The following is a 13,601-nucleotide window of genomic DNA, read 5'->3' as shown; positions in this document are numbered from 1 at the left end:
ACCCATTCAGGCATTTTCTAGTGAAGTTAAAATTTGAGAAATTTGATAAATATTTTGATGTATTTAGAAAATTCAGGAGTATGAATTACGGCTTTATTGAAAATGCAGTTTGAATTTTAGTCAGTCTTTCTTAATAGTTTGTGTTTTTGCTGTATGGGTATTTTTCCTGGAAGCCTTGTCGGTTTTTATTTCAACTCTTACAACTGTATATGCAACACAAGATTATTTTAATTATCATATTGCAGGTCATGAAAATTTACTGCTTTCAGATTTGATTATTATCATTGTAGAAATGCAGAAATATGAAAAAATGCACATTATGTAGTCTTGATCTAGAAATAATTCCACTGCATTTAGTGTGGTTACATAGGTGTTAATTACATTCTGAATACGTATTTGATATTGATTGTTAGTTTATTAGCGTGGATTATAATTCTTACTCCCTGTGCGGTTCTATTCAATTTGAGAGCATGACTTTTCCTTTGCTTTTGATTTGAAATTATTGACTGCCCTGAAAAGCACTTCAATCAAGGTGACCATCTGCAAGAGGTTCACTCTAAGTGGCCCCCTTCAGCAAATCAGAAGAGTGCAATATTAACAGGCAAAGAGAGATACCTTGGGTGATTAAGCTATGCCCAATTAGTCCACAATTTTGGAGCTTTTTATTGGGAAGGCAGTTATGATGAGGGGTCTTATGCAAAAAGTGCCCTTGTCCTAGTTCTTAGCGGGCAGCGGGCCCCTTGGTGTCCCTTTGGTTAACAGTGGAAAGGGGCTGATTGAAGTGCTGTCCTCTGTATGTGTTGTCTTTTTGTATTCATCCCCTTCCTCACTAAAATTATAATAATTCATAGTTATTCAAGGTAGACTGTGAAAATTCTAGCATGTCCATAAATTACTTTTAGTCTTATTAAAAGGATAAGCTGTCTTACCCTTTTCACCTAGACAAAGCTTTCTTGCCTCAATATATCTATCTATATATATATCTTACAGCCCTATCTCTCTCTCTCTCTCTCTCTCTCTATCTATATGTATGTATATATATATATATATATATATATATATATATATATATATATATATATATATACACACACACACACACACACACACACACACACACACACACACATATATATATATATATATATATATATATATATATATATATATGTGTGTGTGTATATATATATATATCCTCCTTTACCCAGCCCTAACTGACTGTGTTAAACAGACAGTATTACATTGTTTGGTGTTGACACATTGTCTGCATTACATGCAGCATGCATGCTGAGATTGCTCAGTGGTGTTTCACACTCATTTGGAATTGTAAAAGTTGGCTTTGTGATACTAATTGAAAAACTCCCTGTAGGCATAATATTGACAGCGAAATAGACAAGGCTCTGCGTATTATGTGAATTCACTGTTAATTATGGGATCAAGCAGCAAAACAAATATAGCAGTAGAAAAGATGCTGATATGAGTGAGTTGACTTGAATGAAAAACACTCACTGGACAGCTGGACAACTCATCTGAGTATTCTCACTGTCATCATTCATTGATGAAACTTTTTCATAAATGCCTGAATAAACTTACCTTTAGAAAGTTTTGAGATGTTTCAAAGTTTAACCTGTGACTTTTATTCTTGCTACAGTATGTAGTTTTGTGGGGAGTCTCATTTAAAAATGGATGAGTCTGTCCATGGTAATAAATATTGCATAATCCTACTTTCTGCAACCTCACATAGTTAATTTTTACAATTACTCTAGGGCAGGGGTGTCAAACTCAAATACACAGTGGGCCAAAATTCAAAACTGGAACAAGGTCGCGGGCTAACATTAATATTTACTGAAAAAAAAATCTTCCTCCAGATTTAAGAATGAATCTCTTCTTATGGACTCAAACAAGTTTTGCTGAAAAACTGAATATGGAACAAGCAAAGTTTAATACTAAACAATATATATATTGGCTGTATAATACCAGTAGGCCAGCTCTAATAATAATTTGGTATGGCTTCGCGGGCCAAATGTAATTAGGCTGCGGGCCAAATTTGGCCCGCGGGCCAGAGTTTGACACCTATGCTCTAGGGCAAGGCTATTTGCAGGTATATGATTGGATTGACCCACAAACCTGACATCATTCATTACTGTTACAGATGACAAAAATGGAATTGAAGCCTGTTTTCAGTCATGCATTTAATCCCTACTAATGTTTTACATCAGCTGATGTTATTTAAAGGGGTAATAGCTGTAATGCCAAGCTGTGACTGAGATGGTCTCATAATCCATTAATGCCGATCTGCACTGTAAAGCTACATATGTAAGGTCTGAAAAAACACATCCAAAAAAAGCCTTTTATGGGTTTTAAATCTACTTTAAAATGTATATTTTAACCTATAATCCTCTTATTTCATGCATAAAGTTGCGTTTATGGCAGTGCATCATTCTGCTATTGAGGCCCAGTGACCTGTGAGCGTTGTTTTGTTTGTTTCATCAGTTGCTTTGTGACATCCGTTAAGACATTATGAAATGTCTACTGCATTTGACTGTTGCATAACCATTAGTTGTTTTTAAGCTTTTGATGAAAATTAAAATAGTGCATTTATATTGCTTTGCTAAAGCAACAGTCTGTAGTTGCTGTATTAAATCACTTATATAATGCAAGAATGATCCCTTTTTAATTTGTGAGAACAACAGTCACAGCTATCTGCCTGGTGTGCAGCCTCTCAGAGTATACACAATGTTTCCATCAAGGACAAAAGTGCTGTTCTTCAGGCTTACGACCAGAGCAGGGTATAATTAGGAACTAAATGCTGCTTTAAGTCAGAATGTGGTCTGCGAGCATTTCCAAAGGACAACCAGTCTTGTGGTTTGTGGTTTTTATCATCAAATGCAAATTGCACAGTTGAAGAGGAGTGGCACTGACTCATAGAGTTTATAATATCCAGGAACCTCATCCGCTAAAACATTCATGCGGCGCAATATGTCAAAAGTAACATATTCATGTTTTTTCCAGATAGTAGACAGCCCATTAAACACTAGATTCAGCGAAGTTATAATTTTCTAGAACCTTACTATTTTGTGAAGAAAAAACATGCAGGAAAGTCCAAAAGCCCTTGGGATCAAATTTTGAGCACATGCCAACAACAAGGAAGTGAATGTTAGCCTATGGTGTAAAGAATGGCAAATGACCAAAACAAGTACATAAAACAAACATTCAGCTGTATTCCTAAAATTGAGACGCTTCACAGCAACCAGAGTAAATATTATATGTGTAGTATTTATCATTCATGTGATGAAGTGTGATCTGGAATGGAAAGCCTTACTTACGACCATTACCTAAAAAACCTTATCTTCGCACAGGGATTGTCTAACAGAGAAGCATTATTGGATGTCTCTGAACTTATAGAAAAATTAATATGGTTTCCACTGAAAACACTGCCAGAGTTGTGATGAGAGGTTCTATGTTGACAGTGAAAACATCTGCAAACACTGAACTGAAATAACACAGAATGTGTGTGAGTCCAGTGCTTTTAAAGTCATGTGAAGTTTGGCCTAAAATAATTCTAATAATAGTTCTAGAAATTTTGTTTCAGAGTTTCTTCTGCTTTCATGGTTGTTAAGGTTTTACCCACAATTTTGGTAGTATTTTTAAATATGAAATCACTGTAACCAATGAGCTCATATATGCCACTGCTACAGTAATCCTAGATACACTTGGGTATAAGATCAGGAATGCATATAGAGAAAGCCCTTATGGAAAGGTAGGCTGGAAGCCAAAATCAGGGAAACTTGAAAGGATGTTATAAAAGTTATGAGATGTGGGTACTGGATGGATGGGAATGACAAAAAATGTCCATAATTGGGGGCTCTACAAACTACCAAGCAAAGGCTTATAACTATGGTGACTAGGCTGAAGAGATACACCAGAGAAGCAAAGGCCAAGAGAATAAATGGTCTGTTTGCCAAAGATCCAGCAGCAACCTCCCAGAAAAAGAACCAGTAAACAACACAAAGGCAAAAATCTTATAAGGTGTCTCAAGAATGAAATGCTGATAGCACCAGGATCTGATATCCACACCACCTGGCAACACAAAGAAGCAGGCTGCTAGTAGCAGGTACTCATCTTGACTTGCTAACACAATCATGAAAGATCCCTGCAAGTTTATGACACCATGAAACTACCATGCCAACTAGCTCTCTCTCTAAAACATGGAAGCTCCTCTAAGGCATCATAGCAACCAAGCTGAGTAGGCTTGACATGAGTCAACATATAAGCACAACTCAGAAGGCATTGAAAATAATACCAGAAGGCCAAAACACCAACTGCTGGTTAATAGAGCACTACACCAGGGCTGTAAGACCAGGGAGACTAATCTCAGCACTGTCTGGTTGGACTACAAGAAAACCTACGACTCAATGCCCCACACGTTGATAGTGGAGTATTTGGCACTATACAAGGTAAAGTGTGTTCATAACATCAGTCAGGAACTCAATGGAAGACAACATTTGAGGCCATTTGGGTGGATAGGTGTGGCTAGAAAATTGCAAAGAGAGGTATCGTGATCAAGGCTGAAGGGGTTAAGATACCAGAAGGTATAATAGCAGATATACAGGACAGCTACAAATACATGGGTATCCTATAAGCCAACAGGGTCCGCAATAAAGATCCATGAAGATCAACCCCAGTCAAATATCTCAGTAGGTAAGACAGATCCTGAGAAGGTAGCAGTAGGAATAAGAGCTGAACTATCAATACACATGACCTACCACTCATCAGACTGTTACTCAGCTGGAATAATAAGCTGGCCACAGGAGAACATAAATGCCACTGATGTCAAGACATAAAAACTCCTTACAACATATGGTGCTTTTTACCCAAAGTCCAACACGCGGAGGCTTTACAGCCAACAGAAAGTAGGAGGGCAGAGCCAGAATCCTGGAAGAAAGATGAAAAATCAATGAATGCTTTAGAAAGATGACCCCTGGGATAAGCTGCTCTAAGATTTCCACCAGATATCTGAAGACACAACAGTGCCGAGAAACTATCATGGAATACCAAGCCACTGCATTGGATATATCATGGACATATTGAAGAAGTGGTGGACATCAAGTAATCTGACTAGTGGCTAGAAAAGCACAAAAAACAGGGAAGTAACAGGGGCTGAAGGAACAACTGGAGCAGATGTGAAAGGTAAAGACCAAAGTGGCCCCACAATGATAGGAGCAATAAGACCAATAACGCCCAAGCTGGAAGAGTGGCTCCAGCAGATTCCAGGCACATCAGAGGCAGCTGTGCAGAAGAGTACAGTTCTAGGAATAGCTAAGATGTTGATGCACTTTTACTCACCTTCACCAAAGACATTACTCACAAAAATATATATATTTAACAATTGTCCAGACTGAATTTTGAGCCAGCGTCACCTAACATATATTTATAAACATTCATTTATATTAAATCAAAAACTCTTCTTGATTTGAAAAAAAAAAAGCTCATAGCTAGTTTATGTAGTGTCTGTTTACCTCCATGCATTGAGTGGTTGCTTTGGAACTTTTGGTCTTGTGGATTTATTTTTTGTTTATTGCTGAAAAAAAGTAAAAAAACAAACATTCTGGCCAATGATAATTTCTTTCAGATCATTAATCCTTTCTCTTTGACTGTTGTCTTATTAGCGTAAACTGGATATAACCCCAACTCCATAGAAATGTTGGCTTTTCATAAGCCTTTTAAACAATAACACGGGGACAGTCTGATGTTGAAAAAGAAGATAAAAATGCACACCTTCGATACTGAAAGCTAAAATCTGCAGTGTCTAGTTCAAGTGTAAATGCTGAAATGGAGCGCCTGAACATCTTTAACCATGGAAGAAGTTTTTCAGAGACCTACAACACCTTCTACATGCATGTAAAAAGCCAAAATGCATAGAGGGGGCTCGTGTATAGACAGGATTTCAACAATTCAGTTTTAACAAACTTCTGAAAGTAATCAAAGCTGTTGGGATGCATTTTTTATTGCCCACTGAGCTTAGCTTGAGGATAAAGTATATTAATTTTGGCAAAGGAATTGTCCCTACATTCAACTTTCTGGGAGATCAGTACAAAGTTCAAGCCACTTCGAAGCTGTAGTGTTTTGCTCAAAAATGCTTGCGTCTTTGCCGTCATGATATTTGGAACTCGATTTATGTAGTGTTTTTGATATAACTTTTTCATGGTCTGAGATAGTACTAATGAGATCACTGAGCTTTATTTTGAATCCAAATACACTGTTGACTCACTGCAGATAATTATACTCCACTGAATCCAGTGGTTTTTGGGGTTCATTTAAACTTTTTGGATACTCGAGTTTTTGTTTTGTTTTTTCTAATGAAAGTCTACCTCACAAGCTCCACCATTTGACTCTCTGATTCCGTGTAGGACATTACAGGAAATGACTTTGGTTAGCCACAACTTTCTTCAAAAAAAGAAAGAAGAAGAAATAAAAAGCGCAAAGCAGTCCGCAATGAAGGCTGTTGGTAATGCAGTGGAAACCCAGTGTCTCCACTCAATGTATGCATGGCGTCTAGCCATATGACACATTTCTGATGGACAGTTTATTAGAATCTTTTTTAACCTTTGGTGCAAACTATTTGAAAATCAACAAATGGACACTGAAAATATTTAACTGTCATGCCAGACAAATCAATCTCTGACAGATAAATACAACTTGCATTAATGACCAAATGCTGAAAATAGAAAACTAAAACTAAACTGTAAATGTGCCTTCACTCCCACACTGTATAATGTTAGTATTTCTTCCTAGCGGTTAAACACTCTCTTGACTGAGCACCCTAAATACAGTTCTCTCAATATTGGTGTTATATTCTTGCAGAGGGCTGCAGTTTAAGTCATCAAGCTGCAGTTTGCAAAGACAAATAGAAACTTGTGGTTTATCCAAGTGGAGTTTGTATTCTAGCGACCGGTGATGAAAACACACATATTTATATGTTGTGTATTTTTCTAATTCTCATTTTGGCACAAACTCAAAAGCATTTCACAAAAAGAATACTGTGTTTTGAATGAAATGCAGTAAATAAGAATGTCCACGTTTCTCCCTGTGAGAGGTGTGTTTACTTTGGAGGTTTGGACTCTGGCCAGTGGAGGAGGAATAGTTTTCAGAAATAATCACGGGGCATACATATTACCCAAGATTCTCCTCTTGAAATGGTAAATGATACTCCTCTATATCCCTGGATGCAGGAGTCTGTTTTTTAAGACAGAAAGCTGAAACTCCATGCCTCATTTTGGTTTAATGTTTCACGGGGGCTTAAACACCGCTATAAAGGCTGGGATGTTTGTTCTTAATGTGCTGGAACAGTAGTCTCACTCAAATGGCAGAAATAACTTAGAGAAATTGCAATATTTCACACTGATTTGAAGTGTGTGGAAAAATTCAACATATATCAGCATGATGCATGCAATTATTTAAATGGTGAAAATACATTATGCAGCTTCAGCTAGCCTTGTCACTTATTCTCCAAATCTCAATATCTCTTCTCCCCAAAGAGCCCTCATTTGGTGTTTTACGGTGGTGGTGAGGAAAATTATCTGCCAGTACAAATTCTCTCATAAGGCTATAACTACCTTAAAACCTGGTGACTGGAAATGCCACTGCACCTTAATAACTATGCAGGAAGTGGTCGCTCCTATCGGAAAAGAAATATATGATCTCAAGATAAAGCTGATCACGATAACGCCTTCTGCAGCATAACAGTCCCCTTAATGTAGAGGTTAGACATTCAGTGTTTTTCCTTTAATTTGTCACCTGTCCGCAAATAGAAAGAGTAATGATAGTGGTGTTATTCTTACCAGAATAACTTCCACATCCACTGTTTCTGATTACCTATTGGTCATTACCTAAAGTAAGACTAGGCAGCTTTTTAGATGAAAATAGTGTGAACGTCTCAGAAGCTGTCAGTGGAATATTCTATATTGGCTTAGTTAGTACAGTAAACAGGTAGTATCTATCCTTGTTCGCCTGCGGTAAAATGTTATTCCATCTGTGGTTGTTTACTGTGCAAAGCCATAAACGTCTTCATTCTGTAACCTTATTCAGTTCTCAGACTGGACATCCTTATTTCAGGGCTGAAAGTAGTGAAAATATTGATGGATTGAGGTATTGTGGGTTTGTATGGAGCAAACCCACAACGGCTTGGTATTTACAGTTAAATTTAAACCTCGTGAAGTTCTCTTAGAAACAAAGTATACATGTCTTTGTTCCTATCTGTACTTATTTATTATATTTCTCATTATGAACAGGCACAAGAGACGGCTGAAAAAGTCTTGAAAAAGGTTATACAACAGTTGGTTCCTATACGGAGTTGTATTGCCAACTGCAAAAATATAAATACTTCTTAGTAGACTGTACATCTACTATAGTAACTGTTATAGTAAATAAGTACATTCTCTTAAATGTTGTACTCGGGAACCAGTGTAAAATTCTTGTAATTTATTTCAGTACTGCAGTGTTTTGGTACTGTCCTTTTTATGGTTGGTTCTCAACATTTATACTGCTGTTACTGCTGTAAAATTTCAGCATTTCATATACTTTAAATAAACACCACCACAATTGGCTGTACTAAATTATAAATAAGAAGAATACAATATAAAATACTGTTGCAGAATGAGTAAGCTCACTTCCAGTATTTCTATACTCACAAAAAAGAGTTTAAGAATAAAAGTCTATTACTAAAACTTATTTTCCATAAGATGTCTTTATCTATAGCTAGAGGCTTGAACACAAATATTAGAATGCAAACATCAGCTTTCATGTTGTTTCATGTGACACATCAGACCAGGTAATGTTTTTCCAATCTTCTGTTGTCCAATTTTGGTGAGCCAGTGTGAATTATAGCCTCGGTATCCTGTTGTTAGCTGACAGGAGCTGTACCCAGTGCAGTCTTCTGGTGCTGTATCCATCTGCTTCAAGCTTTAACATGTTGTGCATTCGAAGATGCTCTTCTGCATACCTTGCTTGTAACAAGTAGTCATTTGAATTGCTGCTGTCTTCTATCAGCTCAAAGTAGTCTGGCCATTCTCCTCTGATCTCTGACATCAACATTGGATATTTTCTGTGGCGATCAGCAGGTTCTGAAATAACCAGGCCAGCCCATCTGGCACATTCAAATTCACTGAAATCACCTTTCTTTCACATTCTCATGCTCAATTGATAATGGCTACTTGGTTAAACACACTGAGTTGGTGCCATGTGATTGACTGATTAGATATAACAAGCACACCTTAAGAATAAGGTACACAAATTATTTAGTTAACATCTGTCTGAACAAATTAACAAATATTGTAGAGACTAAACTAAGATTTTTCAGGGCAACAAGAGAAAATCAATTATATTACTTATATTTAGAGATAGAATCAGGCATAATCGTTATATCACAATGAGATTCGACAAGCAAGTCTCCACACCGCCTTTACTTTGTATCTGCAGCTATCTGTCTATGGTTATATATTCCATTGTGTCACGTTTAAAAAAATATATATTCTAGATCCAAAATGACTGTAATAAATGTTTAGAAAGGTGAATTATTTATGCATAGATTTACCTTGTTCTCCCTGCTGTCTCTTGCTCATTGGTAAAACAATTACTCGTTACTATTTGAAGTGTTCTGCTTCTTGCTTTCATAGAAGCAAAATTTGATTTCTTCACATCCAGACATGTAATTTGTGTCTGAAACCGACAGATGCAACTGCAGCCAGGCAGTCAGCTGCTCTGAGTAAACGTCTGTCTTTAATTTGCACTATTTGCTCTGGATCACTGGACCAAAAAAACAAGACTGTGTGTGTGTGGGTTTTTTTTTAGCCGCACCTCCAGGCGCTCTGTACGGCATACGTGTTAGTTTATGTCTCATGGTGTGCGTCTTATAGTTTTGCTGCAGTGTGGCTCAGAGAACAATGATAGTGCCTACATGACAGCATTAAATATCCTGGTGATCTAGCCTTTAGTTTAGGTGGCCTGTTTTTTCATTTCCACTCTTCTTGTCATGCTCTGTTAAAAATGAATGTTGTCGTTTTCAATACAGTCACATTTGTCAATGCCCGAAAGTGATCCACAGGCAAACAGCAAGTCAGTCAGTGTGACCTATTAGAATGGAAAAAGTTTCCCTGACTGGAAAACCACACCTGAGTTACCACGTCACCCTCATATAAAACGTTCAGAAGCTGAAAATATATAAGGGGTAAAAAAAAAAAAAACTGCAGGGAATAAAATGTAATTTTTGTCAGTGTTAAAATTTTCCTCATGTCGATCAGTTTACCGCTGGAATAAGCCTGCATGCTGCAAGTGAAACTGATGCTGTTGAGTCAGGGAAGTTTAGCTTTCACTTTATCACAGTAAGACTGATAGAACTCTTCAATGAATCCACTGATGTGGTCAAAGTACAGGACTTTCTAATATTTATCCACTGTATTACTGTCACTCATATCCGGTGAATTTTGGAGGAAGGAAACTGGATTTAATTTTTTTCTCCACAGCACCATGAGCAGGGTTCCAGACAGTTTGACAGTTTTGAAGCAGCTGTAAAGAGAAATTAATGTCTAAGTCTGAACTGATTTTCATGCTCATTTCAGATCCAGAGGAGAATCTACATCTGCAGCGAAATATTTACACTTTTATGTTGTTCTTGTCATTTTAACTGCCATGTAGCTGAGTTGTAATAGATGTTTGGTGTTGGAAATTTTGTTTGAAAGTATCTATTTTTCACACTATTCCTATTTCCACTTCCATATCTTTCTGTTAACTCTGCGGCTTTCCCCCTGATTTGCAGGTTTACACCGATGATGTGCTGACAAAAGAGGAACAGTTAGAGTTTTTGTACAGAGCCAAGCAAAAATGTGAGGCCATCATCAAGGCAAAGCAGAGGATTCCTGGTGAGTACAGAAACAAATCTGTCAGTCTTTAGCCGTATGAGTGGCTTTGTGAGTAAGTGTAGTGTAGTAGTGTAATGACAATACTGTTATTCTTCAGGGGGACTTGAACTTTCAGTATTGAATTTCATGGCAAAATGGTCAACAGCCACACAGGAGATTTAAGTAGGATTCATCATCAGGGGGCCGGAGGAATATCTGTATAAACCAGCATGGCTCTTTAATATTTGTTCACATATTCCATTGTGTGCTACAGCTGTGGATTGAGTGCAGTCATGTGAAAAAAAAAATCACAGATCCCTAAATCCAGAATTAAACCTTAAATCGCCTGTAGGATGTCTTTTAGCTGGAGACTCATTTTTAACTGGGGGCTTGAAATGGATGTGCACCGCTTCTCTTGCAAAAGCTGAAATCTGTAAAAAAAACAAAAAACAAAAACTAGGTTAAATGGCATATCTGCACACCTGACCCCAGCCCCTTACATTTTGTAGACTGGGGAAAGTGGTGAAAGTGGGGTGCGAGGGGTGGGGTGTGGGACATGTATGCACTTATCAAGGTGTGCTGTGGTTTAAAATGGGAACATTGCCTCCAGGTGTGCGTGTGCATGATAGTGCAGATTTGATTAACATTTAGCACATGCACAGGACATTGGTTGCTTTTGGTTCATTGTTTACTCTGTTAGCAGGATTGTGATTCTCCTCATTCCAAAGCAGAGTAACAAAGGGATTACAGAGTCAATGTTTGTCATGCAAATCACCCAGTAAAAGGGGTGTGTTAGAGAGATAACAGATACAAATCCATAAGATCGTCCCTAATAGCTTCTGTATATCGAATAACATGTCTTGTTTAGCTACAGATTATTATTACCAGATAACTAATAGCTAAAAACTGGAGGAAACTAATCAAGCGGAATGCGTGAAATTGAAATGGGATCATGCGTTTGGAAGGTGCCGCTTTATTTGCCTTTTATTATTGGTTTCCAATAGTGTGATTTTCCACTACCTGTTAAAGGTTTTTTAGTTAAAAGATTTCTGTCACAGGCACATTTGTCAAAGGCGTTATCACTTAAAAATAGTTTGGGGCTTTCCGCTTGTGAGGAAGCTCCCCAGTGAATTCTAGCTGAAGCTAGAGGTTCAATGTGGAGTGCAGTAAATCCCCCAGAGGCTGCACAGAGCAGCGCCTCATGGCTGCCGAGCTGAAATATAATGTATGAGGCGGAGGATGTCATCAGACACGGGAGGTGTACCAAGAGAAGGCTGTGTGTACGGAGGGAGAAACCAATCAACAGTGAAGTTTACCAAGAACTGTGGGAGTAAACTGCATAACCAGCAACATGATGAACACAAGCTTGAAAGTAAAGAGTCCATTGAGACGCCATGTTGATTGAATGTGATTGGTGACTTGTTTGAGAGTGACTGTTGATTATAAGAGCTTAAACTAATCAACTGATGCTGTTCATACTTCACCATAATAAGTAAATATTTCAATTAAAGGGACCGTTTTGCCTGTATTTCGCTGATATGTTCAAATCACGGACCATTCTTGGAGCAGTTTCAAGACATTTTTGTGAACTGTAAGTTGATGGTTACATTTAAAACCTCAGCTTTGTTTCCTTTGTCTTCTCTGTGGCTTTCCGAAGGCTGAGCTCGAAGGCAAACCTGGTCCTGGGGTGTTTTTCAATATTTATAGCTATCTGAAGAACGCCACTTTCCTGCAGACCCCAGCACACTGTATCGTCATGTGGTTGCTGTCATTCTCCCAGTTGATTGGAGAGGAATTCCACAGCCAAACCAATCATATTATTTTCTCTTTAACCCCAGTGCATTGTGGTCACATGAAATTCTTTGCCCTCCAAACGATACTCCTTGTAAATGAAACACATAATTAAAAACGTTTACTTCCTGGCTCAGAACACAAAAGCTATTGTTGACTGTTCCCTGTAGTTACATTACCCATGTGGTATGTCCCAACTTTTCATGGTTTTGATAAATATCCACTAGCTCAAATTAGATAAAAAAAAAAAAAAAATGTCAGAATTGCTACTTTTGAGAATTGCAGAGGGCCGAGCAGCAGATTTTGTTTGCTTAGGGTTTATGTTCCAGCTCTTACAGCACGCTTAACAAGATGGCTATAGGCGCCAATGCAGAGGAGAGCAATCAGTGAAACATCAGAGATCTCGCAGACGAGAATCTATCCTGACATGTTGTAGTGACAGGAAAGGTTGGTGTCACATGTCCACATGCACCTCCGAGCGCATGCTATTTTCAGTACGAACTACAATGGGATAACACCTAATTAAACATTGTGCACTATCTTGACTACACATATGGGACTATATGTACATTTATATTTTAATCTGGAATAAATAGTTGATAACCACGGCTTTATTGCACTCGCATGTTCCTGTGTCTGCACATTAGGGGAGACTTTGGCGCTCAATCTGGACTCTAACAAGCCCATCAGGAATGCCTGACTGGGATTCTGTGAAATGCTTGAGGTGCTGTTTAGGGGGTACATCAGCACAAGAGAGCTGACCTGCATACCTGATGATGCTGGTGTGCCGAATGTGACTCATCCTGCATGTAGTGGTTTTTTGCTGACCTCTTTTGGAAGGTTGCACATGTCTGTTCAATCACATTACAGCTGAAGAAATTAGAATAACCCTATTACCTTAATAAAGAGTAGAGT

General features: G+C 37.9%; 1 protein-coding gene across 1 annotated transcript in view; it reads left to right on the top strand.

The window, feature by feature from the left end:
- Positions 1 to 13,601, top strand: part of pth1r (parathyroid hormone 1 receptor) — a 47,599-nt gene that overhangs the window by 14,728 nt on the left and 19,270 nt on the right. Inside the window, exon 2 of the mRNA XM_084912054.1 lies at positions 10,814 to 10,916. Within this exon, the coding sequence (XP_084768180.1) occupies positions 10,814 to 10,916 (103 nt within the window). The remainder of the gene's footprint in view (positions 1 to 10,813; positions 10,917 to 13,601) is intronic.

This window comes from Perissodus microlepis, chromosome 18 (assembly GCF_051167445.1).
Source record: "Perissodus microlepis isolate ML-2025 ecotype Zambia chromosome 18, ASM5116744v1, whole genome shotgun sequence".
NCBI classification, from domain to species: domain Eukaryota; kingdom Metazoa; phylum Chordata; class Actinopteri; order Cichliformes; family Cichlidae; genus Perissodus; species Perissodus microlepis.
Note: the sequence above shows the minus strand (reverse complement) of the source record. Positions and strands in the feature narration are given on the sequence as shown.